Genomic DNA, 27,350 nt, shown 5'->3' on the forward strand with positions numbered 1-27,350 from the left:
AGAAAATCAAAATCTAGTTTTGCATCGCTATAATACTTGATACTAAAGTTCTTTTTTGAAATCTTGTAAATAAGCCCCATCAAACCTTAGCTAACTTTGACCCCAACAAATAAAATCCTCTTTGGATTTCAGAGGCTCTCTGGTGTTTTGGTAAATCTAAATGAATATTGCCTTTAATTTTTCCAATATATAATATATATAACCATGTGATTCATGCTGCAAGTGAAATCAGGAAGCAGTACAGTGTTGAAGCAAGAGTAATGTTCACTTCATTTGTCTTCCTGATCCTTGTACTTTATTTTACACATCAGTATCTACATTACATACTTGTATTTTCTGTGAAAGAAACAAATAAATCTTGGCAGTTTGATTTTCAAAAAAAAAAAAAAACTTTCTATATCCATACACATCCCTTATAGTACAACTTCTCAAACTGGCAAAAAAGAACATGTTCATTAACAGACCCAAATACATATAACCTCTCTGTAGCATGTAAAAATAAGAAACAAAAGTATATAAACCCCAAAATTATGCTTAGTAATTAATGCATTCTCTTACCTAGAAATGATCGAGGTACCTAATGAATATCCATTAAGTAACTCAATTTAGTATCAGCCCACAGTCTTCAGTTACCTAAAGATCTTTTATTTTTATTTTATTTTACCTAAAGATCTTATAAATTATCTTCAGGCTGACGTACTACAAAATATAATTACTGTTGAAATAAAGTTTGTCAGGATAATGACTCAATTTGTTTAAACAAATTAACATTTGTCATAATCTCAGACATTTAGTAGAAGTAATATTAGCTCATTCAATCAGTAAACCTGTACAAATTTAGGAAGAATATACCCAAGTACAATAAAAATCTTCAAGTATATTATACTTAACACTGATAAAGAAAAAACAGCTGATTTTAGTAAACCAAAATTATTAAATTAGTCTTGTTTCCCAAAGATTTACATAAATTATACAAACTTAAATTCTTAAAACATTTGAGCTTGTTTTTATAAGAATCCTTTTTTAGCACATTAAAGGTCTTGAAAGTTCAATTTCCTTATTTTTTGGGAATTTTAGGAATATTCTGTTTATCTAAGCACTTATTTATTTCTATAAACCAATGAGAATAGAGCTCTTTTAATTTAAGAAAATATTAGGAGAATATTACACACTGACAAAGCCTTTTGGAATTACAGACGTCATCATCATTATTATTCAGTCAATTGTCATAGGGGAAACGTTCATCAATAAGGAACATCTCAGAAAAGAAAGGGGAGCCAGGAGTTTTATAGAGTAAGGTAAACAGGAGGGTCATCTGTGACTCTAATGGGCGTCATGGGGAAACACGAAAATGGTTCCCTTTTTTTTTTTTAACATCTGTATTAGACTATAATTGCTTTACAATGTTGTGTTAGTTTCTGCTGTATAACAAAGTGAATCAACTATACGTATGCATATGTCCCCATATCTCCTCCCTCTTGCATTTCCCTTCCACCCTCCCTATCCCACCCCTCTAGGTGGTCACAAAGCACTGAACTGTTCTCCCGTGCAAGCAGCTGTTTTCTGCTAGCTATCTATTTTACATTTGGTAATGTATATAAGTCCATGCCACTCTCTCACTTCGTCCCAGCTTACCCTTCCCCCTCCCCGTGTCTTCAAGTCCATTATCTTCGTCTGTGTCTTTATTTCTGTCCTGCCCCTGGGTTCATCAGAACCTTTTTCTTTTCTTTTTTACATTCCATATATATGTGTTAGCATATGGTATTTGTTTTTCTCTTTCTGACAAACTACACTCTGTATGACAGACTCTAGGTCCATCCACCTCACTACAAATAACTCAATTTTGTTTCTTTATAATGGCTGAGTAATATTCCATTATGTATATGTGCCACATCTTCTTTATCCATTCATCTGTGAATGGACACTTAGGCTGCTTCAATAACCTGGCTATTGTAAATAGTGCTGCAATGAACACTGGTACATAACTCTTTCTGAATTATGGTTTTCTCAGGGTATATGCCCAGTAGTGGGATTGCTGGGTCGTATGGTAGTTCACTTTTTAGTTTTTTAAGGAACCTCCGTACTGTTCTCCATAGTGGCTGTATCAATTTACATTCCCACCAACAGTGCAAGAGGGTTCCCTTTGCTCCACACCCTCTCCAGCATTTATAGTTTGTAGATTTTTTTTTTTTTCCGGTACGCGGGCCTCTCACTGTTGTGGCCTCTCCCGTTGCGGAGCACAGGCTCCAGATGCACAAGCTCAGCGGCCATGGCTCACCGGCCCAGCGGCTCCGCGGCATGTGGGATCTTCCCAGACCAGGGCATGAACCCGCGTCCCCTGCATCGGCAGGCTGACTCTTAACCACTACGCCACCAGGGAAGCCCTATAGTTTGTAGATTTTTTAATGATGGCCATTCTGAACGGTGTGAGGTGATACCTCATTGTAGTTTTGATTTGCATTTCTCTAATAATTAGTGATGTTGAGCATCCTTTCATGTGTTTGTTGGCAATCTGTATATCTTCTTTGGAGAAATGTCTATTTGGGTTTTCTGCCCATTTTTGGATTGGGTTGTTTGTTGTTTTGATATTGAGGTGCATGATCTGCTTGTATATTTTGGAAATTAATCCTTTGTCAATTGCTTCGTTTGCAACTATCCTCTCCCATTCTGAGGGTTGTCCTTTCGTCTTGTTATGGTTTCCTTTGCTGCCTAAAAGCTTTTAAGTTTCATTAGGTCCCATTTGTTTATTTTTGTTTTTATTTCCATTTCCCTAGGAGGTGGGTCAAAAAGGATCTTGCTGTGATTTATGTCACAGAGTGTTGTGCCTATGTTTTCCTCTTAAGAGTTTTATAGTGTCCGGCCTTACATTTAGGTCTTTAATCCATTTTGATTTTATGTTTGTGTATGGTGTTAGGGAGTGTTCTAATTTCATTATTTTACATGTAGCTGTCAAGTTTTCCCAGCACCAGTTATTGAAGAGGCTGTCTTTTCTCCATTGTATATTCTTGCCTCCTTTATCAAAAATAAGGTGACCATATGTGCGTGGGTTTATCTCTGGGCTTTCTATCCTGTTCCATTGAACTATATTTCTGTTTCTGTGCCAGTACTGTACTGTTTTGCCTACGGTAGCTTTGTAGTATAGTGTGAAGTCCAGGAGCCTGATGCCTCCAGCTCTGTTTTTCGTTCTCAAGATTGCTTGGCTATTCGGGATCTTTTGTGTTTCCATACAAATTGTGAAATTTTTTGTTCTAGTTCTGTGAAAGATGCCATTGGTAGTTTGATAAGGATTGCATTGAATCTGTAGATTGCTTTGGGTAGTACAGTCATTTTCACAGTGTTGGTTGTTCCAATCAAAGAACATGGTATATCTCTACATCTGTTTCTATCATCTTTAACTTCTTTCATCAGTGTCTTACAGTTTTCTGCATACAGGTCCTTTCTCTCCTTAGGTAGTTTTATGCCTAGGTATTTTATTCTTTTTGTTGCAGTGGTAAATGGGAATGTTTCCTTGATTTCTCTTTCAGATTTTTCATCATTAGTGTGTAGGAATGCAAGAGATTACTGTCCATTAATTTTGTGTCCTGCTACTTTACCAAATTCATTGATTAGCTCTAGTAGTTTGCTGGTACCATCTTTAGGATTCTCTATGTACAGTATCATGTCATATGCAGATATTGACAGTTTTACTTCTTTTCCAATTTGGATTCCTTTTATTTCTTTTTCTTCTCTGATTGCTGTGGCTAAAATTTCCAAAACTATGTTGAATAATAGCAGAGAGAGTGTGCCACCTTGTCTTGTTCCTGATATTAGCGGAAATGGTTTCAGTTTTTTACCATTGAGAACGATGTTGGCTCTGGGTTTGTCATATATGGCCTTTATTATGTTGAGGTAGGTTCCCTCTATGCCTACTTTCTGCAGTTTTTATCATAAATGGGTGTTGAATTTTGTCAAAAGCTTTTCCTGCATCTACTGAGATTATCGTATGGTTTTTATCCTTCAGTCTGTTAATATGGTGTATCACACTGATTGATTTGCCTATGTTGAAGAATCCTTGCATTCCTGGAATCAACCCCACTTGATCATGGTGTATGATCCTTTTAATGTGCTGTTGGATTCTGTTTGCTAGTATTTTGTTGAGGATTTTTGCATCTCTGTTCATCAGTGTTACTGGCCTGTGGTTCTCTTTTGTGACATCTTTTTCTGGTTTTGGTGTCAGGGTGATGGTGGCCTCGTAGAATGAGATTGGGAGTGTTCTTCCCTCTGCCCCATTTTGGAAGAGTTTGAGAAGGATAGGTGTTAGCTCCTCTCTAAATGTTTGATAGAATTTACCTGTGAAGCCATCTGGTCCTGGACTTTTGTTTGTTAAAGATTTTTAATCACAGTTTCAATTTCAATGCTTGTGATTGGTCTGTTTATATTTTCTTTTTTCTTTTTTTTTTTTTTTTGTGGTACGCGGGCCTCTCACTATTGTGGCCTCTCCCATTGCGGAGCACAGGCTCTGGACGCGCAGGCTCAGCAGCCATGACTCACGGGCCCAGCCGCTCCGCGGCATGTGGGATCTTCCCAGACCGGGGCACGAACCCGTGTCCCCTGCATTGGAAGGCGGACTCTCAACCACTGCACCACCAGGGAAGCCCTGTTTATATTTTCTATTTCTTCCTGGTTCAGTCTCGGAAAGTTGTGCTTTTTTTAAAAAAAAATTAATTAATTTTAACATCTTTATCAGAGAATAATTGCTTTACAATGGTGTGTTAGTTTCTGCTGTATAACAAAGTGAATCAGCTACACATATATCCCCATTTCTCCTGCCTCTTGTGTCTCCCTCCCACCCCTCTAGGTGGACACAAAGCACCGAGAAGTTCTCCCTTTCCCGTACTCCTGCTTCCCACTAACTATCTATTTTACATTTTGTAGTGTATATATGTCCACGCCACTCTCTCACTCTGTCCCAGCTTACCCCTCGCCCTCCCCATGTCCTCAAGTCCATTCTCTACATCTGCGTCTTTTTCCTGTCCTACCCCTCGGTTCTTCAGAACCAGTTTTTTTTTTCTTACATTCCATATGTGTGTGTTAGTATACAGTATTTTTTTTCCTATTTCTGCCTTACTTCACTCTGTATGACAGTCTCTAGTTCTATCCACCTCACTGCAGATAACTCAATTGCATTTCTTTTTATGGCTCAGTAATAGTCCATGGAAATATGTGCCACATCATCTTTATCCATTCATCTGTCGATGGACACTTAGGTTGCTTCAGTGTCCTGGCTATTGTAAATAGTGCTGCAATGAACATTGTGGTACATGGCTATTTTTGAATTATGGTTTTCTCAGGGTATATGCCCTGTAATGCGTATGCTTGGTCATATGGTAATTCTATTTTCAGTTTCTTAAGGAACCTCCAAATTGTTCTCCATAGTGGCTGTATCAATTTACATTCCCACCAACAGTGCAAGAGGGTTCCCTTTTCTCCACACCCTCTCCAGCATTTATTGTTTGTAGATTTTTTTTTACAGTTTTCTTTTAACATCTTTATTGGAGTATAATTGCTTTACAGTGGTATGTTAGTTTCTGCTTTACAACAAAATGAATCAGTTATATATATATACATATGTTCCCATATCTCTTCCCTCTTGCGTCTCCCTCCCTCCCACCCTCCCTATCCCACCCCTCCAGGTGGTCACAAAGCACCGAGCTGATCTCCCTGTGCTATGCAGCTGCTTCCCACTAGCTATCTACCTTACGTTTGGTAGTGTATATATGTCCATGCCTCTCTCTCACTTTGTCACAGCTTACCCTTCCCCCTCCCCATATCCTCAAGCCCATTCTCTAGTAGGTCTGTGCCTTTATTCCTGTTTTACCCCTAGGTTCTTCATGACATTTTTTTCTTAAATTCCATATATATGTTAGGACACGATATTTGTCTCTCTCTTTCTGACTTACTTCACTCTGTATGACAGACTGTAGGTCTATCCACCTCATTACAAATAGCTCAATTTCATTTCTTTTTATGGCTGAGTAATATTCCATTGTATATATGTGCCACATCTTCTTTATCCATTCATCCGATGATGGACACTTAGGTTGTTTCCATCTCCAGGCTATTGTAAATAGAGCTGCAATGAACATTTTGGTACATGACTCTTTTTGAATATGGTTTTCTCAGGGTATATGCCCAGTAGTGGGATTGCTGGGTCATAGGGTAGTTCTATTTGTAGTTTTTTAAGGAACCTCCATACTGTTCTCCACAGTGGCTGTATCAATTTACATTCCCACGAACAGTGCAAGAGGGTTCCCTTTTCTCCACACCCTCTCCAGCATTTACTGTTTACAGATTTTTTGATGATGGCCATTCTGACCGGTGTGAGATGATATCTCATTGTAGTTTTGATTTGCATTTCTCAAATGATTAGTGATGTTGAGCATTCTTTCATGTGTTTGTTGGCAGTCTGTATATCTTCTTTGGAGAAATGCCTACTTAGGTCTTCTGCCCATTTTTGGATTGGGTTGTTTGTTTTTTTGTTATTAAGCTGCATGAACTGTAGATTTTTTGATGATGGCCATTCTGACTGGTGTGAGGTGATACCTCATTGTAGTTTTGATTTGCAGTTCTCTCATGATTAGTGATCTTGAGCATTCTTTCATGTGTTTGTTGGCAATCTGTATATATTCTTTGGAGAAATGTCTATTTGGGTCTTCTGACTATTTTTGGTTTGGGTTGTTTGCATTTTAGATATTGAGCTACATGAGCTGCTTGTATATTTTGGAGATTGATCCTTTGTCAGTTTCTTCATTTGCAAATATTTTCTCCCATTCTGAGGGTTGTCTTTTCATCTTATTTATGGTTTCCTTTGCTGTGCAAAAGCTTTTAACTTTTATTAGGTCCCATTTGTTTATTTTTGCTTTTATTTCCATTTCTCTAGGAGGTGGGTCAAAAAGAATCTTGCTGTGATTTATGTCATAGAGTGTTCTGCCTATGCTTTCCTCTAAGAGTTTATACTTTCTGGCCTTACATTTAGGTCTTTAAACCATTTTGAGTTTGTTTTTGTGTATCGTGTTAGGGCGTGTTCTGGTTTCATTCTTCTACATATAACTGTCCAATTTTCCCAGCACCACTTATTGAAGATGTGGTCTTTTCTCCATTGTATATTCTTTCCTCCTTTATCAAAGGTAAGGTTACATATGTGTGTCGGTTTATCTCTGGGCTTTCTATCCTGTTCCATTGATCTATATTTCTGTTTTTGTGCCAGTACCATACTGTCTTGATTACTGTAGCTTTGTAGTATAGTCTGAAGTCAGGGAACCTGATTCCTCCAGCTCCGGTTTTCTTTCTCAAGATTACTTTGGCTATTTGTGGTCTTTTCTGTTTCCATACAAATTGTGAAATTTTTTTGTTCTGGTTCTGTGAAAAATGCCATTGGTAGTTTGATAGGGATAGCATTGAATCTGTAGATTGCTTTGGGTAGTAAAGTCATTTTCACAATGTTAATTCTTCCAATCCAAGAACATGGTATATCTCTACATCTGTTTCTATCGTGTTTAACTTCCTTCCTCAGTGTCTTATAGTTTTCATCATACAGGTCTTTTGTCTCCTTAGGTAGTTTTATGCCAGGTATGTTATTCTTTTTGTTGCAGTGGTAAAATGGGTGTGTTTCCTTAATTTCTCTTTCAGATTTTTCATCATTAGTGTGTAGGAATGCAAGAGATTCCTGTGCATTAATTTTGTATCCTGCTGCTTTATCAAATTCATTGATTAGCTCTAATAGTTTTTCCAGTAGTATCTTTAGGATTCTCTATGTACAGTATCATGTCATCTGCAAACAGTGACAGTTCTACTTCTTCTTTTCCAATTTGGATTCCATTCATTTCTTTTCCTTCTCTGATTGCTGTGGCTAAAACTTCCAAAACTATGTTGAATAATAGTGGTGAGAGTGGGCAACCTTGTCTTGTTCTCGATCTTAGAGGAAATGATTTCAGTTTTTCAGCATTGAGAATGATGTTGGCTTTGGGATTGTCATATATGGCCTTTATTATGTTGAGGTAGGTTCCCTCTATGCCTACTTTCTGGAGGGTTTTTATCATAAATGTGTGTTGAATTTTGTCTAAAGCTTTTTCTGCATCTCTTGAGATAATCATATGGTTTTTATCCTTCAGTATTTTAATATGGTGTATCACGTTGATTGATTTGCATATATTGAAGAATCCTTGCATTCCTGTGATAAACCCCACTTGATCATGGTGTATCATCCTTCTAATGTACTGTTGGATTCTGTTTGCTAGTATTTTTTGAGAATTTTTGCATCTCTGTTAATCAGTGATATTGGCCTGTAGTTTTCTTTTTTTTGACATCCTTGTATGCTTTTGGTATCAAGGTGATGGTGGCCTCGTAGAATGTGTTTGGGAGTGTTCCTTCCTCTGCTATATTTTGGAAGAGTTTGAGAAGGGTAATTTATAGCTCTTCTCTAAATGCTTGATAGAATTCGCCTGTGAAGCCATCTGGTCCTGGGCTTTTGTTTGTTGGGAGAGTTTTAATCACAGTTTCAATTTCAGTGGTTGTGATTGGTCTGTTTATATTTTCTTCTTCCTGGTTCAGTCTCGGAAGGTTGTGCTTTTCTATAAATTTGTCCATTTCTTCCAGGTTGTCTATTTTATTGGCATAGAGTTGCTTGTAGTAATCTCTCATGATCCTTTGTATTTCTGCAGTGTCACATGTTACTTCTCCTTTTTCATTTCTAATTCTATTGATTTGAGTCTTCTCCCTTTTTTTCTTGATGAGGCTGGCTAATGGTTTATCAATTTTGTTTATCTTCTCAATGAACCATCTTTTAGTTTTATTGATCTTTGCTATTTTTTCATTTATTTCTGATCTGATCTTTATGATTTCTTTCCTTCTGCTAACTTTGGGGGTTTTTTGTTCTTCTTTGTCTAATTGATTTAGGTTAAGGTTAGGTTGTTTATTTGAGATTTTTCTTGTTTCTGAGGTAAGAGTGTATTGCTATAAACTTCCCTCTTAGAACTGCTTTTGCTGCATCCCATAGGTTTTGGGTCATCGTGTTTGCACTGTCATTTGTTTCTAGGTGTTTTTTAGTATCCTCTTTGATTTCTTCAGTGGTCTCTTGGTTATTTAGTAAGGTATGGTTTAGCCTCCCTGTGTTTGTATTTTTTACGGTTTTTTTCCTGTAATTGATATCTAGTCTCATAGCGTTGTGGTTGGAATAGATACTTGATACGATTTCAGTTTTCTTAAATTTACCAAGGCTTGATTTGTGACCCAAGATATGATCTATCCTGGAGAATGTTTCATGAGCACTTGAGAGGAATGTGTATTCTGTTGTTTTTGGATGGAATGTCCTATAAATATCAGTTAAGTCCATCTTGTTTAATGTGTCATTTAAAGCTTGTGTTTCCTTATTTATTTTCATTTTGGATGATCTGCCCATTGGTGAAAGTGGGGTGTTAAAGTCCCCTCCTATGATTTTGTTCCCGTTGATTTCCCCTTTTGTGGCTGTTAGTATTTGCCTTATGTATGAGGTGCTCCTATGTTGGGTGCATAAATATTTACAGTTGTTATATCTTCTTTTTGGATTGATCCCTTGATCTTTATGTAGTGTCCTTCTCTGTCTCTTGTAATAGTCTTTATTTTAAAGTCTATTTTGTCTGATATGAGAATTGCTACTCCAGCTTTCTTTTGCTTTCCATTTTCATGGAATATGTTTTCCATCCCCTCACTTTCAGTCTGTATGTGTCCCTAGGTCTGAAATGGGTCTCTTGTAGACAGCATATATATGGGTCCTATTTTTGTATCCATTCAGCCAGTCTGTGTCTTTTGGTTGCAGCATTTAATCCATTTACATTTAAGGTAATTATTGATATGTATGCTCCTATTACCATGTTCTTAATTGTTTTGGGTTTGTTGTTGTACGTCTTTTCCTTCTCTTGTGTTTCCTGCCTGGAGAAGTTCCTTTAGCATTTGTTGCAAAGCTGGTTTGGTAGTGCTGAATTCTCTTAGCTTTTGCTTGTCTGTAAAGCTTTTAATTTCTCCATCAAATCTGAATGAGATCCTTGCTGCGTAGAGTAATCTTGGTTGTAGGTTTTTCTCCTTCATCACTTTAAATATGTCCTGCCAGTCCCTTCTGGCTTGCAGAGTTTCTGCTGAGAGATCCACTGTTGACCTTATGGGGGTTCACTTGTATGTTATATGTTGCTTTTCCCTTGCTGCTTTTAGTATTTTTTCTTTGTATTTAATTTTTGATAGTTTGATTAATATGTGTCTTGGTGTATTTCTCCTCGGATTTATCCTGTATGGGACTCTCTGCACTTCCTGGACTTGATTGACTATTTCCTTTCCCATGTTAGGGAAATTTTCAACTATAATCTCTTCAAATATTTTCTCAGACCCTTTCTTTTTCTGTTCTTCTGGGACCCCTATTATTCGAATGTTGGTGCGTTTAATGTTGTTCCAGAGTTCTCTGAGACTGTCTTCTTTTCATTCTTTTTTCTTTATTCTGCTCTGCAGTAGTTATTTCCACTATTTTATCTTCCAGGTCGCTTATCCATTCTTCTACCTCAGTTTTTCTGCTATTGATTCCTGCTAGAGAAGTTTAAATTTTTTTTATTGTGTCGTTCATCATTGTTTGTTTGCTCTTTAGTTCTTCTAGGTCCTTGTTAAACGTTTCTTGTATTTTCTCCATTCTATTTCCAAGATTTTGGATCCTCTTTACTATCATTACTCTGAATTCTTTTTCCGGTAGACTGCCTATTTCCTCTTCATTTGTTTGGTCTGGTGTGTTTTTACCTTGCTCCTTCATCTGCTGCATATTTCTCTGTCTTCTCATTTTGCTTAACTTACTGTGTTTGTGGTCTCCTTTTCTCAGGCTGCAGGTTCGTAGTTCCCGTTGTTATTGGTGTCTGCCCCCAGTGGCTAAGTTTGGTTCAGTGGGTTGTGTAGGCTTCCTGGTGGAGGGGACTAGTGCCTGTGTTCTGGTGGATGAGGCTGGATCTTGTCTTTCTGGTGGGCAAGGACATGTCTGGTGGTGTGTTTTGGGGTGTCTGTGGACTTATTATGATTTTAGGCAGCCTCTCTGCTAATTGGTGGGGTTGTGTTCCTGTCTTGCTAGTTGTTTGGCGTGGGGCATCCAGCACTGGAGCTTGCTGGCCGTTGGGTGGCGCTGGGTCTTAGCATTGAGATGGAGCTATCACCAATTGATATTACATGAGGCCAGGAGGTCTCTGGTGGTCCAATGTCCTGAACTTGGCTCTCCTACCGCAGAGGCTCAGTCCTGACACCAAGCCCGAGTACCAGGATCCTATTAGCCACATGGCTCAGAAAAAAAGGGAGAAAAAAAAGAAAGAAAAAATAATAATGATAATTTTTTAAAATTATTTAAATAAAAATTATAATTATAATTAAAAAGAAGAGAGCAACCAAACCAATAAAGAAATCCACCAATAATAGCAAGCGCTAAAAACTAAACTAAGATAAACATAAAAATCAGAAACAAATCAGTCACAGACAGCAATCCCCACATCTACAGTTTCTCCCAAAGTCCACCGCCTCAATTTTGGGATGTTTCATTGTCAATTCAGGTATTCCACAGATGCACGGTAAATCAAGTTGATTGTGGGGATTTAATCCACTGCTCCTGAGGCTGCATGGAGAAATTTCCATTTCTCTTCTTTGTTCACACAGCTCCTGGGGTTCAGCTTTGGTTTTGGCCCCATCTCTGCATGTAGGCCGTCCTCAGGCATCTGTCCCCACCCAGACAGGATGGGGTTAACGCAGCGGCTGATTAGGGGGCTCTTGTTCATTCAGGCCTGGGGGAGGGAGGGGTACAGTAGTTATAATTGGAATGCCAGGCGAGCCTGTGGTGGCAGAGGCCAGCATGACGTTGCAGCTGCCTGAGGTGTGCCATGTGTTGTCCTGGGGAAGTTGTCCCTAGATCATGGGACCCTGGCATTGGTGGGCTGCACAGGCTCGTGGGGCAGCGGGGGTGTTGTGGGTAGTGACGTGTGCTTGCACACAGGATTCTTGGTGGCTGCAGCAGCAGCATTAACATTTCATGCTTGTCTCTGGGGTCCGAGCTTATAGCCGTGGCTCACGCCCATCTCTGGAGCTCATTTAAGCGGTGCTCTGCCTTCTGTGGGCAGACAGGAAAGGAATCCCCTCTCCTTGCACACCCTGAAACAATGGTCTCTTGCCTCTTAGGCAGGTGCAGACTTTTTCCCCGGACTCCCTCCTGGCTAGCTTTGGTGCACTAGCCCCCTTCAGGCTGTGTTCAGGCAGCCAACCCCAGTCCTCTCCCTGGGATCTGAACTCCGAAGGCTGAGCCTCAGCTCCCAGCCCCCACCCGCCACAGCGGTGAGCAGACAAGCCTCTCAGGCTGGTGAGTGCTGGTCGGCACCCATTCTCTGTGTGGGAATCTCTCCACTTTGCCCTCTGCACCCCTGTTGCTGCTCTCTCCTCCGTGGCTCTGAAGCTTCCCCCCCCCCCGCCGCCGCCCACCCCCGTCTCCTCCAGTGAAGGGTCTCCCTAATGTGTGGAAACTTTTCCTCCTTCACAGCTCCCTCCCAGAGGTGCAGGTCCCATCCCTATTCTTTTGTCTCTCTTTTTTCTTTTGCCCTACCCAAGTACATGGGGAGTTTCTTGCCTTTTGGGAAGTCTGAGGTCTTCTGCTAGCATTCAGTAAGTGTTCTGTGGGAGTTGTTTCACATGTAGATGTATTTTTGATGTCTTTGTGGGGAGGAAAGTGATCTCCACATCTTATTCCTCCGCCTCTTGAAGGTCCCCCCTGAAAATGGTTCTTTCTGGAATATGCCAGGACAATGTGGTCTTTTGCAGTTAACTGTTTCTCAGAACACAAAAGGGTGAGGGGTCTCCTACCAATGCTGATTTCTAGAAGCATGGGGCTCAAAGTTCAATACTGTCAATGACATGACTCTGCTTTGTCAGTTTTGTCTGTGGAATTTCTCTGTATTCTCTTTTGTATGCCATACTATTTCTGCTTGCCTTTTTTGTTTGTTTTTTGCTTTTGTTTTTCTGTGCTTATGACTTGGTTCCCTAACTTAATTGTAGGCTCTCTGAGGGAAGGAAGTATGTCTTATATTGATTTGTATTGCTCCTCTTCCCCAATGCCCCCCTCTTTTTGCCTAACAGTGTTCCATCCCAACTACCCAAAAGTTATTGACTTCAGTAGAAAGACATTATTTCTTTTTTGATGTGCTAAGATAGTAAGTAGATATATAAATTGTAAGCTTTTCATAATTGGAAATAAGCATCCAAGAACTTTTAAAGTTACATATTTAACTCTTGTTTACAGGGAATTCAGGGATGGACAAACCTTTTTCTCTAATTGGTTTCTTTCTGCTTGCATACATAATGCCAACCTATTCTTTTGCTTAGGTGATCGCTGAGTTCACCTTCATGAGCAAAGTCTGTGTCTACTGGTATTTTTACCAACTTCCTGCTGTCTAGTGTACCTGTCTCATTGACTCAGCTTGTGAACCAGGGCATTGTTCAGAATATGAAATATTATGGAAGAGATTTCATGAAAGAGTTTATGCATTGTGTAGGCAATAAAAAGACCTTACAATCTCATAGTAACAAAGATGCCATTTTAAATGATGCTCATGCCTAGAATTCTGTTTCAAATAAAATATCAGGGAGAACACAGGAAAAAATGGGCTGAATGTTCAAAGTGTCTGTGGAAGCAAAAGAAACTGAAGCATTTAAGATGAGGCCTTAAAAACAAATTATAACACGTTTGATGATAATGTTCTTTTACATCTACTCAACAAGGCTTAATGGAAGCGCAATAAAAGACTAGGTTAATGTTGACAAGAGTTTAAAGCGACACAGTATCAGTGATAGCAAAAACGGTAAAGGACATCAGTGAAGTCAGTGAAGACAACTTTAGTGAAGGAGACAAAATAACTTTAGAAGAGGCTGCTTCAATCACCATTGTAATAATTGCATATACGGAAAGGCAACCACACTGCACTGCCCAGGAGGTCATGCATTTGTACATTCTCCACTCAGCTTTTATGAGCAACGAGTGCCAAGACTTACACACACAAAAAAAATTTCTAGGTTATGTCATAGGGTCAGTACGGAGAAATCAAGTCACCAACATCTTCTACATATGGCTGAGCAAGATAGTCTTTAAAGCCCCTTCTAGAGTCTAGCTTTCTTAAACTCCTATAAGTAGTCATCAGTGTTCATCATGATGACCCCAGGATACTACAATTTTTAAAAATGATTTCTGAATCATTAGAGAAAGGTTCTGTTTTGTTCGATATAGTTATGATATTTTAAATCTTTGAAAATCAGGGATCCCGAATAGGAAATATTACCAATCAACCTGAATATTTACTTTACCAAAACACTTCATTCCCTAATCATTCTGGGCCGTTTACCATATAATGTTCTTAGGTAGATTTTTGTTTTTCTTAAAAGAAGGGGAAATTGTAAGGGACTAGATCTCAAGGGTTAGATCCTTGGCTAAAGACTCCCTTGGATTGCTTGTGGCTGTTGGCTGTAGCAACTTGTTTTCTTGCAGAGATGAAGCATCTGGTTTTTGTTATCTCAATGATGCTGTCCTGGGAATATTACGATTACGACGGAAATTTGACCGTATTCTCTATGTGGATTTGGATCTGCACCACGGAGATGGTAAGCCCTTCACTTTCAAAGGTGCTTTGCTGCTAGGACTGCAGGTTTTTATCAGTAAAGCTGCTTCTAGGCAACTGGTAACAGGAGAAATGCCTCTTGCAATTGAAATTTTCCTAATCCAGAATCCTGAAGTAGGTAGAGATTCTTTTAACTGATGCAATGCCTCCTGTGCTGACCAAGCTGCTTTAAAATACCAGATTCTTGTAATTTCTCCTCCCCTCTCCTCCAGTAGCAAAGCTCTCCAGTAGAGAACTTTAAGAAGTGGAAATCAGGGTAAGATTTCCTAGTGTTTACTCCAGTGCTTAGTGACCTCCCTCAGTCCACTTCCATAGGTTCTAAATGAAATCTGCAGTCAGAGCTGAGAGTCCTGATGCTTCTCTTAAAATAGAAGAGGTGCATGGTGGACTAACATTCTGAATTTTTCACCAATAGGGATACCAACTCATGCAGAGATCAGAATCTGTGCTTCTTGCTTTGTATTGCTAAAATATTTAGTCCTGCACAAACTCAGGGCACCTTCTCTAACTTTTAATAGCAGCAGACTCTAACAATTTGCCTTAACCCCATTAATCCTCTCTTAGAAGACTTCACTAAAAGGATGTATTAAGCCCTCCTGTGTACTTTTCATCTAGAACGTAGAGCTGCAGTGACAGTTACCCTCATTCTGTTTCTTTACTATAGCCTGTGTATGACACATATTTCCATCGATCTAGGACACTTATCCAGTCAAATTAGTTAAGGATATTCCTTCCCTGCCCCCATATCAGTGATTCCTGCTTCCCTGTTTCCAGGGATCTTTTGAGACAAACTAACAAAACCAAGGCATAAGAGATGAAAAGAATAGTATGTGATGGAAGCTAGGGTCAGCTCTGCTGCCAAAACAGAAAAAGGAAGAAATTGTGGGAGAGACCTCCCAGGGAGTTCAGCTAGATGGACGCTTCCATGGAATGGTGACAGAAAATTAAAGGTAACAGAGAGAAGTGAGAAGGGTTAAAACAACCAACACACTACTTTGAGAACCATGTCCAATTAATATCTGAATACTTAGCCAATGCAGAATCCAGCCTTGCTCAAAACCCTTCAGAGGCTCTTATTGCCTATAACAAGGGTAACATTTGGCCGGTGGCTTGTTTTTGTATGACCAGAGAGCTAAGAATGGTTTTTTACATTTTACAAGGTTGTAGAGCAGAAAAAAATACAATAAAGACCATGTAGTTTTCAAAGCCTAAAATATTTACTATGTAGCCACTTGGTTTGCTAAACCTCGGCCTATAGCAATGGTTCTCAAACTTGAATGTTGATCAGGATGACCAACATCCTGGTGGGGAGAGCTTGTTTTAAAATGCAGATTCCTTGGCCACATCCACCAGATATTCAGATTTAGTAGGTCTGGTATGGAACCTGGAAATCTCCATATTAATATCACCCCAGTTGTTCCACAGGCTACACTTTGAAAACCAGTGTTCTTCAAGGTAAAGTCCGCATTATTTGCCCTGTCTTTCAAGGCCTGCCTCAAAGAGGCCTCACCTCCTCTCTCCAGCCTTCTCTCTTACTACTTGCTGTCCAGGCTACTCTATTCAATGATGCCCAGACACGTCTCACTGTTCCCTCCTCCCTGACTTTGCGGTACTTTTTCCTAACTTAGTTTTGTATTCTTTTCCCCTTTTGCATCTTCAGGTTCTACCCAAGAGCTCAAGTTGGTAGCAGATCTGTCCCAACGACTCCAGCCCAAGTGGTCTCTCCCCCTGTTCACTGTATTGTCCTGTATTGTTTCTATCACTGATTTGATATTTAATTATATATTGTCTTATATTGTGAGCGAATTCTTTAATGTGTATATGGCTTCTCCTCCCATAGAAACTTTCAGTTCCTCCAGAGCAGAAATCAAGTTATTTACTTCTTTCTGTCCTATGCAGTGGCAGGAACAAACAGACCTATGCCTATAGTAGTGGTTCAGTAAAATATTTGTTGAATGAATGAGTGATTATGAAATTCAAACTCTTAGTATCAGAGTTCAAGAATAGAATCAAGTCTATTGAACCATGTAAGAATGAAAGAAGACTGTCACCTGAAACCATTCTTTCCATTTGCAATGTTATTTCTATACCATTTATAGTTTCCTGTTTTAGCCAACTTTTATGGTGTGTTTCATTTCGGTTTATTTCCCCTCTTCAGCACCTCCCTTCCAGTGACCCCTGCCCCACCTCCAAACTCTTACACATTTGGTTTATTTTAAATCTCCCATGATTCCATAACTGGCATCCTGCGGTGGCCTCAGCAGCACCCCTACCCCATCTTCACCTTCTTTCAGCTACCTAACCACTCTTCGCTTTCACAGCGAGCCCCATACCCTCCTCTTTGTCTATGTCCTTTCTTAAAGTATGATTTTCTAACAACACCTAATGGCATCTCCCATGAGAAGTGATACAAATGGCTATTAAACATATGAAAAGGTGCTCAACACCATAAGACTCAGAGAAATGCAAATTAGAACAAGACGGTTCTTTCTGCCTAAGATTAAAAAGAATAATGATACCCAGTGTCAGTCATGATGTCAGAAAACGGGAACTCTTACACACCATTGAGAGAAGTATAAATTTGTACCACCTTTCTGGATGGATAAATAATCAGTATTTTCATGAATTATCCTTGTCTATACTTCCGTTTCTAAGTTAAAATGCTATTTTAATTTATTTTCTTTTGTTTTATTTTGTTTACCTAATGCCTTGTGCCTGGAGCCTTTAACTGGTTTTAACTGCCTCCCCAGGGCAAAACATAAGGCTTGGGAAATTCAAACATACCTGTGATATACAAATAGAGTCAATATTTTTTTAAGGTCTCTGTTGGCCTCTAATGAAGACTGAAAGCATTAAGTAAACAGAGACAATTTCTTTATTCAAAGTATCAAAGAGGGTAATACATGAATTTGCTAAGAGTTCTTCCATTTTACAAACGGATTATCTGAATACAGTATGTGGTTCTGGGAGGAAAAGTGTAGAGGTGGGCAGCATGTTTATCTGAATAAGTAGTGGCTTGTTAGAGACATCTTCTATCTCCCAGGCCTCTCTTCATTTTCTGACTGTTAAAATGGAAAGGAGACTCCTTTCTAGAAGTTTTTCCTCCTGTCTTTCTCCAGGCTTTAAAAAGCTGTCATTCAAGCTGCTATTAAGGGCTACTTCCATGTTTTAGCCAGAAACATGTACTATAAGTTACTTAGTACACACGGAACTTTGGGTGAACTGCATTTATAACCAAATCTGTATTATAGAGAGGCATTTTATAATTAGGTTTTCACTATGTAATGCCTAATGTTCGTATTGGTCATGTTTTTCAAAGGGTTGCCACATTGTACTTCTTTGAAAAAAATCCCAAGAATTTAACTTAGAACCACTGAAACAAAACATAAAACTTCCAAGATGGTGCCAGTTTCCTTTATGCAGCTCTGTTGACAATGCCTCAATTATGAGCTCCAGCCCTTCCCCACCTTTTAGAACAGGTTGTCAAAGAGAGCCTGTGCATCCCCATTGCTTGGAAATGTCCAGCTTTAACTTGAGTGAATTTGAAAAGGAACCCCAAACTTCGCTTGAGGCCAGAGTTCTACCTCATCTTGTAATGACAGAGATCCAAGACCAGAGTTTTGTTACTTTTATTCCTCAGCTTGCTAGCTTTATTATTGCTACCTTCTCCTCTCTCTTCCTTCCCACAGCTGCTTTCTAGAGTTTCAGTTGTTGAAAACAGAGATTTGTGTATATGAAGTGATTCTTCTGCCATTTCTTTCTCTGGTAGGTGTAGAAGATGCCTTCAGTTTCACCTCCAAAGTCATGACGGTGTCCCTGCACAAATTCTCCCCAGGATTTTTCCCAGGCAAGTGATCTGTGTGCTCAGTATTACATTTGAGGAATAAATACTGCAGTTCTATACATTTCTTATATCTTGTATTTCGATAGCTGCATGCTGTGAATGCCATATTGGTGCTACTCCATGCAAAACATTTAACATAGGTCATTTCAGGTGACAGCGATAAAAGGAATGTAATGCTGCTGCTTTTTCCAGATGATTTTCATGGACTGTCAATAGACAGCTCACTTACACTTACAGTACTATCAGGTAGCCTGTGTAACCCTCAACATCCTGATAAGTGCGATGATATATTAGTATTATGTCAATCTGAGACGTATGAAAAATCTAGTGAAGAAGTTAATCTCTATTTTTTTTGTTCATTTGATCCAGCAAGATGGAGACTAAGGTTTTCCCATTTTCCTACAGTTTTCCTACTTCCCCAATACTGTTTACAACAGTTTTTTTTTTAATTTCATTCCCTTAGAAACCATCATTCATTCAAGATTGTTCTGCTAATTGACCTTTTGATTTTCTGAATTGCTATCAGAGAAGCCTTCAAGTTTTCTAATTCTCATGTTCTTAAAACTGTTCTCCGTGTTCCTCTCTTTGACAGGAACAGGTGATGTGTCTGATGTCGGCCTAGGGAAGGGACGGTACTACAGTGTAAATGTGCCCATTCAGGATGGCATACAGGATGAGAAGTATTACCACATCTGCGAAAGGTATAGCTGCAGTGCTGAGCCAGTAACAAGTACATTACTTTTCTGTAGGATGCAATGGCCCGCAATCCCACAGAATTCTTGTTTTCAAAGAACCATTTGAAAAAAAATTAAAAAGCTACTATATACTCACATAGCTTTTGTACACTGCTCACTATGCTTATTTGATCAGGTAACCATCCCCTGTCTGGGAGAGCAGAGTGTTTGGACCAGAGCCACACTCTCAGTTTGATCTTACCTGCCACTCTGTATGATTAAGGCCTTCCCAAGAGCAGAGCTTCTCGGCTGTCCTGGGGAATCCCTTGCCTACTAGTTTCTTAGCTAAAACCTGCATATAATATGATTTCATTAGCCTGGGAGGGTCAGTTTCGGCTTTCTGTTATGGAGATCTGCTTCCATCCACTGGTGTGAATATTAGAGAGTTCTTTATTATGAGTTCTTGAGTTCTATCCGTTGTATTAAAATTGGAGTCAGAAATCTGTTCTTTTTGCGCTATGGTTAAGGATTACATTACAGCCACTTGTAGGCAGACAGTTTGGTGCCACTGTGTAGATCAGACCATTGGGGCTGAAAAGCCCTACGGAATGGGGAAGAGGGTGGCTAAACTCATATTGTGAAAATTGAGATTGGTCAGGTACAAATTCACTGCTGACATTGGCAGTAGAGAAAGTGAGTCTGACTAGAAGTCAGCAAGTCAACATTACTTAAGGTTGAGGGGATTGAGGTGCTTTTGATCCCTCTCCCACTCGGCTCAGATTTCTCCCAACCTTCTGGTGGAAACAGGGACTTCCCCAAGGAGCCTGCACTGGCCGTCATCACTGGCAGTTGTATAAACAAAGTAGAAGTATTAAAAAATAAAAACTTTATGCTTCAAAGATGCCTCTTAGCTCAAGAGTTTTGGCAAGCTGGGTCATCAACAGCAGCCCTAGCCTCTTCATATTTTGATCATGTCCCCTGGCTACCTCTGCATTGTCAGACTGAAAAGGCCTCTTTTTCTTTTATTTTTTTGAGCCTGCCATTGATGGTTTTAATTGCCCTTCTTTGTTCCTCTTGGGCTCTGTTCTGTCCTTCTTGATATGTGCAGATCAGAGCTGCTTACGTAACTTTACCAAAAATGTCCTGTAGTTCTATGTAAAAGGAGAATTATTTTGTTTTTCTTTTAATCCCCTTATTGACAGTGCCCAACATTTTGTTGCCTTTTTTTTTTTTTTTTGCCATATCAGGAAAATAGGTTGTTCTCTTCAGTGCTCTGTCCACGGGGTTTCCTAGAGCTTTTTCCTGGGCCTTAATTGAAAGGTCAGCACTCATCATCCTGCAAGTGTAGTTTGTAATCTCTGGCCTTCCCTAAATGGATCACCTTACATGTGCCCCTATTGAAGCTCATCTGCCAGTCATAAAACCTCCTGAGGTCTTCCTTTCTCCCCATCACCTTGGCATTTCACTGCCCAGAAAAGCTGAGTATCATCTGCAGACTTGAGGATTTCCCAGTGCCCACCCCCAAGCCAGTCTACTACTTACCCTTCTTCAATCAGAAAAATGTCTGTTTCTCCCCTAAATTTCCTTTCTCTCTCTAAACCAGTTCCTACTACATGATTTTTAAAAATTGTAATCCCATAGAATTTCATGTTTAAAAACAGCCTTGGTATCAAACTTAATTAAACATTTTGAAAGTGAGTTTAGCCCCAAGGAAAAGCTCCGTGGAGGATCACACATGATTTCCCTTTACAGAAACCATGTTGCCGCCTCCACCCCGGTGTTCAGATAGCCAGCGTTTATTAAAGATTCTTCTAGCTTGCCTACCAGAGTACCAGACACTCGTCAGTTTATAGTTCCCAGGGCCCGTTTTACCTGTGGAGCCGCACCGGCAAACCTCACAGCGATCACCTAGAATAACAGGCTCCAGGTTTTGATTAGAGGGACAATCATTTTTCCCTTTGACTTCTTTCAGAAGTCATGTGGTCAGGGTGTTGCATGAAGGCAGTTCTGATTCCAAGGGTGCCCAGAAGGCTTTCTGACCCAAACATCTCTCCCATCTGTTGGACTAATATCTGAAATTCCTTTAACAGGAAACATACTTTTATTCTACAATTAGAAATAGGCCTTAAAATGGAACCTCTCCTCCTTACCCTAACTCTGCCATGGATGTACGGTTCCACAAGAGCTTTTCTTGACAGCAGATTTTGAAAGGGTTAGAGTGTGAGCACCCTGAGCATTCAGAGAAGCAGTAATGGGAAAGGGGCACAAACAACAAAACAATCTTTGCCACCTAAATAGTTTTGCAGAGGGTCAGCCCTAGTAACTGTATCGCTTAGTCCCAGTCATTATGTTTTTGACTATTTCTAGTTTGTTGCTTAGAACCAGAATGTCTTGTTCATTTACCATTATGACATCTGGCTCATCTGCCTACCTCAAAAGACAGAGTAGATGGAAATAGCTCACTTGTGTAAAAAGGTCATTCAGTTCATCTGCAATCTCTTTTTCATCCTTTTTGTTCTATGAGCCCACTGGTTTCCTGGCTCACTTCTTACCTGTGATAAATAAAGGACCTCTTATTGCTGGTTCACTTACAAGATGCTCTAATTTTCGTTTGCCATTAATTTGCTCCTGAACTACATCTCCCTGTGGGATTCAGGAGCCCTTTTTCTTTCCCTTCCTTCCTTCTTTTCTTCCTTTTTTCCTTATGTCTTTTTCCTCTGCTGTAGCCTTTTTTCACTTTGCCAGCTAGGCAGGAACTTAATGGTTTCATCTTAAGGTTGAATATACTCTCTTTATTTTAAAAAAATGTCTTAGGGTTTCCTTTTTAATAGACTGGAAATGGAATCTTTACCTGAAGGTTTTCAGCACTAAAAGCTCCATTTTATGAAAAAGACAATTTCACAGTGAGAGCTCCCTAGGTCATTCCATGCTAATTTAGAAGGGCAAGGGTCACAATTCCCAAAAGCTTCCCATAATTTATATACAGGCAAAGTTTGATGGGAGAGGAAAGCTGTTTTGCCAAAAGGACCGTTTGCTAATTCCCAGGCTCTGTCATCTGAAAGAGAAAATACTGCTCTGCCTTTGTTTAACCTGTTTGCTCTCTAATTGTATTTGAATGCAATATGAGATAATCTTAATAATGTTTAAGCTACTACCCAGAAGGCTGTGTTGATGACTTTGGGAACATTTATAGTTAAGGAGTCTAGGAGAAAAGGACAAATAACCAGTACTTCTTGCGGTTGGTTCAAGAGGGGTACCTCTCTGAACCCTTAAATCTTGCAGGATGACCAAACTACTTGCCCACTGTGAGCTGTCATGACATATGCATAACTTGAAGAAGAATTTCAGAGTTGTGTTCAAACTTCTTAGTTTGTATCCTACCTATAATTTTACAGCCCTAACAGCCAGAAAGCATTCTTTACTAAATGTCCAGTTATTGGGATATATCTCATAGGAAAGCTATATATATGGTACTTATGGTATGTATGGATACAAAGCATACTAAAGTTGACACAATATTTGGGGGAAAAAACCTCACATTTCGTTAAGAATATTCAGCTATTCAACTTTGTAAAATAATTAAGTGCAGACACTGCATAAATATTTCACCAAAAGGAAAACACATTGTTAAACAGGCTTCTCAATGAATAGGACTTATGAAAGGCCCTATTAAGCAGGGCTTCTCAATCAATAGTAGTCTTTATATCCACATATGCAAAACTTTGCTAGTAAGAGCTATCAGTCCAACCAAAGAAATAATCTTATTCTAGTGAACTAGGGTTCACAGTAGTAGTTATTAAAATAAGAATCTTCCTGTATTTGGCCTGTTTACCTTGAGTCCTATGGCTTATATTCTGTAACTCAAAATTAAAAGAAACCTTTTTTTGCCATCAAAGACCATTGACCTAAAGAAAACTTCAGGGACTCCGGAAGTTAAAAGAACAACAACAACAAAAATAATATTTTTGCCTCCTTTCTTTTATGAGAGAAATATTATACTTTTCTATTTTAAATAATTTTTATAGCCCTTCAACTGTTTTTTTCAAATGATTCTACTGTGCTTGGGATAACCAGGATAGCCTACTCAGAAAGAACTTGTTCTCTAGGACAACAGCAAGCTCATTAAAGGAATAGCTCATTTAAACCCAAGCTTTTATTCCTGTGGGGAATTCCTTCTTCCATCTATACTGAGCTCTGCTGCTATTCAATGAGGAAGAGAAAAAAAACCATATAGTGTCTCTGTGGTTTATATTTATTGTGTGAGAATTTTCCTTAGAGCCTGACATGGCCCCTGAAATACAAGTCAGTAGTGTTTTAAGCACAGGATTCATTCCTTATGGGTCTGGGGCCAAAATTCACCTCTCTGAAGCCACTCTGACCTTCCTACAAAAGAATCAAGTGCCTCAAGTCACCTTATAGGATTTTTAAAACATTAATTAACAAGAATAAAGAGGGAGCAAAATACAACAACATAGGGGATTTGTTTATATTTTAGTATAATGCCACTATTTTATTCATTCATTCGACAAATATTTATTGAGTGTCTGCTTCATGCCCGCCCTGTACGTAGGTACTGGTGGTGGTAAACAAAACAGATGAGGCTCCCACACCCTGGAGCTTAGCTCCTAGGGAGGACTTGCCTGTGCCAGGAATTGTACTAATCATTTATTTGATTTTTTCCATTTGATACTTATAGCAATATACAATCTATAATACCTGCAAAGGTAGGTATTCTTATTCCCATCTTATAAATGAGAAAACTGGAGCTTAGAAAGGTTGATTTGTTTAAGGTCACACAGCTAGCATTAACCATCGGCTACATTGTCCCCAAAGTATCACATGGAAGTATGAAATGTTTTCACAAGGAAAAAATACCACCCCCCAAAACTTCTTGGAAATTTTAATCTCCGGGGATTGCAGAAAAGTCCTAAAAAAAAAAAAAACCATTTAAGATTATGCAAATGAACCACAAGACCTGTAGTATACACAATCCATTGTGCTTATGTTTGTGAAAGTACAACTTAGATTTTTGCCAATTAAAAAAAAGCTCTTGGGCTTCCCTGGTGGCGCAGTGGTTGAGAGTCCGCCTGCCGATGCAGGGGACACGGGTTCGTGCCCCAGTCCGGGAAGATGCCACATGCCGCGGAGCGACTAGGCCCGTGAGCCATGGCCGCTGAGCCTGCGCGTCCGGAGCCTGTGCTCCGCAACGGGAGAGGTCACAACAGTGAGAGGCCTGCGTACCGCAAAAAAAAAAAAAAAAAAAAGCTCTTAATCCTAAGGATTTAATTTGTAATTTTATGCATCAAAAACAAGAATAAATATTGTGAGATTTTACTTATTAGGTTTTAAATTTCTGATTAAAGTTTGGAAACATGGAGATTCTGTAAATCTGCTTTTTCCTTTATTTTCAACGGAGAAAATCCTGACTTCCTTCTTTAGAAAGTGAATAGTGTCACATGTCATTATATAGAGGTCTCCTCACACAATTCTTTTCATGTGTTTTTTGGGGGACTAGTATTGCTGAAGACTTTTAACATTATGCATTTTTGCAACTGTAGGCATAATTTATATCATCTCTTGGTCCTAGCAGGCCATATCTACATATAGGGTAGAGATTCTCCATCCATGCTATAATTTGTTCATCCAATACCAATGGAATAAAATGAGAACCAAGGGACATCACTAAAGGATATTTAAGTGAAATGTTTTCTTTCCCTATTGAATTTTAATGTTATATTTAAAGAAGAGATGTTTTAATGATGATAGGTTTTTCTTTCATTATAATGATGTCATCTTGAATTTATCTTCCACTTGGGACTCCAGATTCCTTATCATTCAGTTTTAGAAGCAGGTAGATAGATCCTCAGTGAAAGAGAACCCAACGATTATAGCCTAATCATTTGAGCTTGGTGATGTGGCAAATCCTATAAGAACACATAATCATACATAAATATTTTAAGCAATACAAATTTTTTCAAAATTCTCTTTCATCTGATGAGAAGGGAAGAACTCTTTAGAAATTTGCATTTGAGAACAAAAAATTATATAGCCTTACTTCCATCTTCATCCCCATTTTCATTACACTCTGAGAGCTGGTGAAAATTCTTTACAAAATTACCTCTCTTTGGGGCTTCCCTGGTGGTGCAGTGGTTGGGAGTCCGCCTGCCGAGGCGGGGGACACGGGTTCGTGCCCCGGTCCGGGAACATCCCACATGCCGCAGAGTGGCTGGGCCCGTGGGCCATGGCCGCTGGGCCTGCGCGTCCGGAGCCTGTGCTCCGCAACGGGAGAGGCCACAACGGTGAGAGGCCCGCGTACCGCAAAAAAAAAAAAAAATTACCTCTCTTCAGTCGGGTCACACCTATACCACCTTGATCATTACTAGGTCACTATGGCCCAGTGATAAAGGTCATGGAAGCTGCTACTTCCTTGTATGAGCCTGGAACGTCGAACTCAGCCCTCCATAAGTAAGATATTTGTAGTCAATGCTTTTGTTCTGTTTGATAAACTTCTATTCTGCCTCTGTGTGGTATGGCAGATGCAAATTGCCTGTTGTTTCTGGAAAATGGATGACTCAGACACTAATTAAATTCACTGTTAACATTAGGCACAGGTGGAAATGAGACCAAAGCGGGCCATTCATTTAATGTTCCTAATTTGATGTGTCTTTTAAAATATAATATTAAATTCAAAAGACATTAAGTGCCTAAGAGTATAGGATAATTTGGAGGGGGGGAGGCTACTGTGCTTAATTAACTGTGTTGTCCTGAACCCTCCATCAGTGAGCCTGCCTTGTCCCCCGTACTTGGTTAGGGTGGCAGTGGAGAACTGTTTTTTTTTCCCTCACCTGATCCTTTGAGCTTTATATCCAGGTGGTTAGAAAGACAGTTTTGTTTTTTTTTAACATCTTTATTGGGGTATAATTGCTTTACAATGGTGTGTTAGTTTCTGCTTTATAACAAAGTGAATCAGCTATACATATATCCCCATATCTCTTCCCTCTTGCATCTCCCTCCCTCCCATCCTCCCTATCCTACCCCTCTAGGTGGTCACAAAGCACCGAGCTGATCTCCTTGTGCTATGTGGCTGAGAAGGACAGTTCTTATATCCTTCTTCCTCGCTCGACCAGTGGCTTTCATGACAAGTTCCTAAACTCCTGCACCAAGTAGCCCTGACACCATGACAGCCTCTACCCCTAAGCAGTCTTCCTAGGTGATTTATTTTTTTTTCATGTAAGTCCAGGAGGACCATCTCCTGGAATTCGGTGGGTTTGTTCTGTCACTATGATGTGTACCTTCTCTGCTCTCTTCTTAGTGCTGAATGATCCCTGCCCCCTGGAGAAAGTGACCTGATTCTTCTTCCACAGCAGTAATAGGTTCTGAGGCTAGAACATGCTCTGAAACTACCCAGAGGCAGGAAGACCTGACTCATAAATGGAAAACTTGAGAATTACACCCTCTAACGTAGGGCTGCCCTGAAAAGAATCCTAAATTTGAATATGTCTGTGCTTGGTGGGACATTCTAACATCAAAATTCATATTACTCCTCTTAGCTTCTCTCCACCATGTACCCCCTCCCCCTTCCTAATTCTCTCCCCTCTCGTATTCTTTCATCACTGCTCTGTCCCCTCGCTCTAGCCTAAAAAACCTGCCCTTTACGCTCCACTCTCACAGGTTACAGCTCTGAATGACTGCCTGACACTGTCATTCACCCGGCAGCAGCCAGCACTGATGAGCTGCCTGCTTTGTTGTATCCTGTTGACATAGGCTGTACAGAGATTTAGTTAAATCTGATGTCCCCCACCTGACAAAAAGGCCCAATGCTAAGTTTGGCCGGGCTTTGCTCTCCATGTGCTGTTACCCACTGAACCATCAGGAAAGAGCCATACCCATTGGTACTTAAAGCGGGACCAAAGAAAAGACACCTCAAAGAAAGCCATATCAAATAATCAGCTAACAAGTTAAAAAGCGAAAGGGTATGTGCATTTGCCTAGAGACCGTGCAAGTGCTGCTGAGGAGTGAGCTGGATGCAAAGGGGTTTGTATATGCTCGCCCTGGGCAGGAGAATCCTGCAGAGGAAGGTGAGGGATGCTGGGGTTGGGGCAGGGTGGTAGGGGGACCACCTTAAATATATTAGGGATGAAAGTAGAAAAA

The 27,350-nt window shown here is 39.7% G+C and overlaps 1 protein-coding gene across 7 annotated transcripts in view; it reads left to right on the forward strand.

Moving 5' to 3' along the window:
* HDAC8 (histone deacetylase 8) overlaps window positions 1-27,350 on the forward strand; it is a 243,585-nt gene that overhangs the window by 64,538 nt on the left and 151,697 nt on the right. For 6 of the 7 annotated variants that reach the window (XR_009538448.1, XR_009538449.1, XM_060137598.1 and 3 more), the window contains exons 5-7: window positions 14,552-14,664; window positions 18,451-18,528; window positions 19,118-19,226. Coding sequence is in view for 4 of the 7 variants with exons in the window: in XM_060137598.1 (XP_059993581.1) it covers window positions 14,552-14,664; window positions 18,451-18,528; window positions 19,118-19,226 (300 nt within the window). In the remaining 3 variants the exon portion in view is untranslated. Of the gene's footprint in view, window positions 1-14,551; window positions 14,665-18,450; window positions 18,529-19,117; window positions 19,227-27,350 lie in introns of those variants that run through there. The other variant, XR_009538450.1, reaches the window with a different exon arrangement.

The sequence above is a fragment of the Lagenorhynchus albirostris genome, chromosome X (assembly GCF_949774975.1).
Source record: "Lagenorhynchus albirostris chromosome X, mLagAlb1.1, whole genome shotgun sequence".
Lineage (NCBI taxonomy): Eukaryota > Metazoa > Chordata > Mammalia > Artiodactyla > Delphinidae > Lagenorhynchus > Lagenorhynchus albirostris.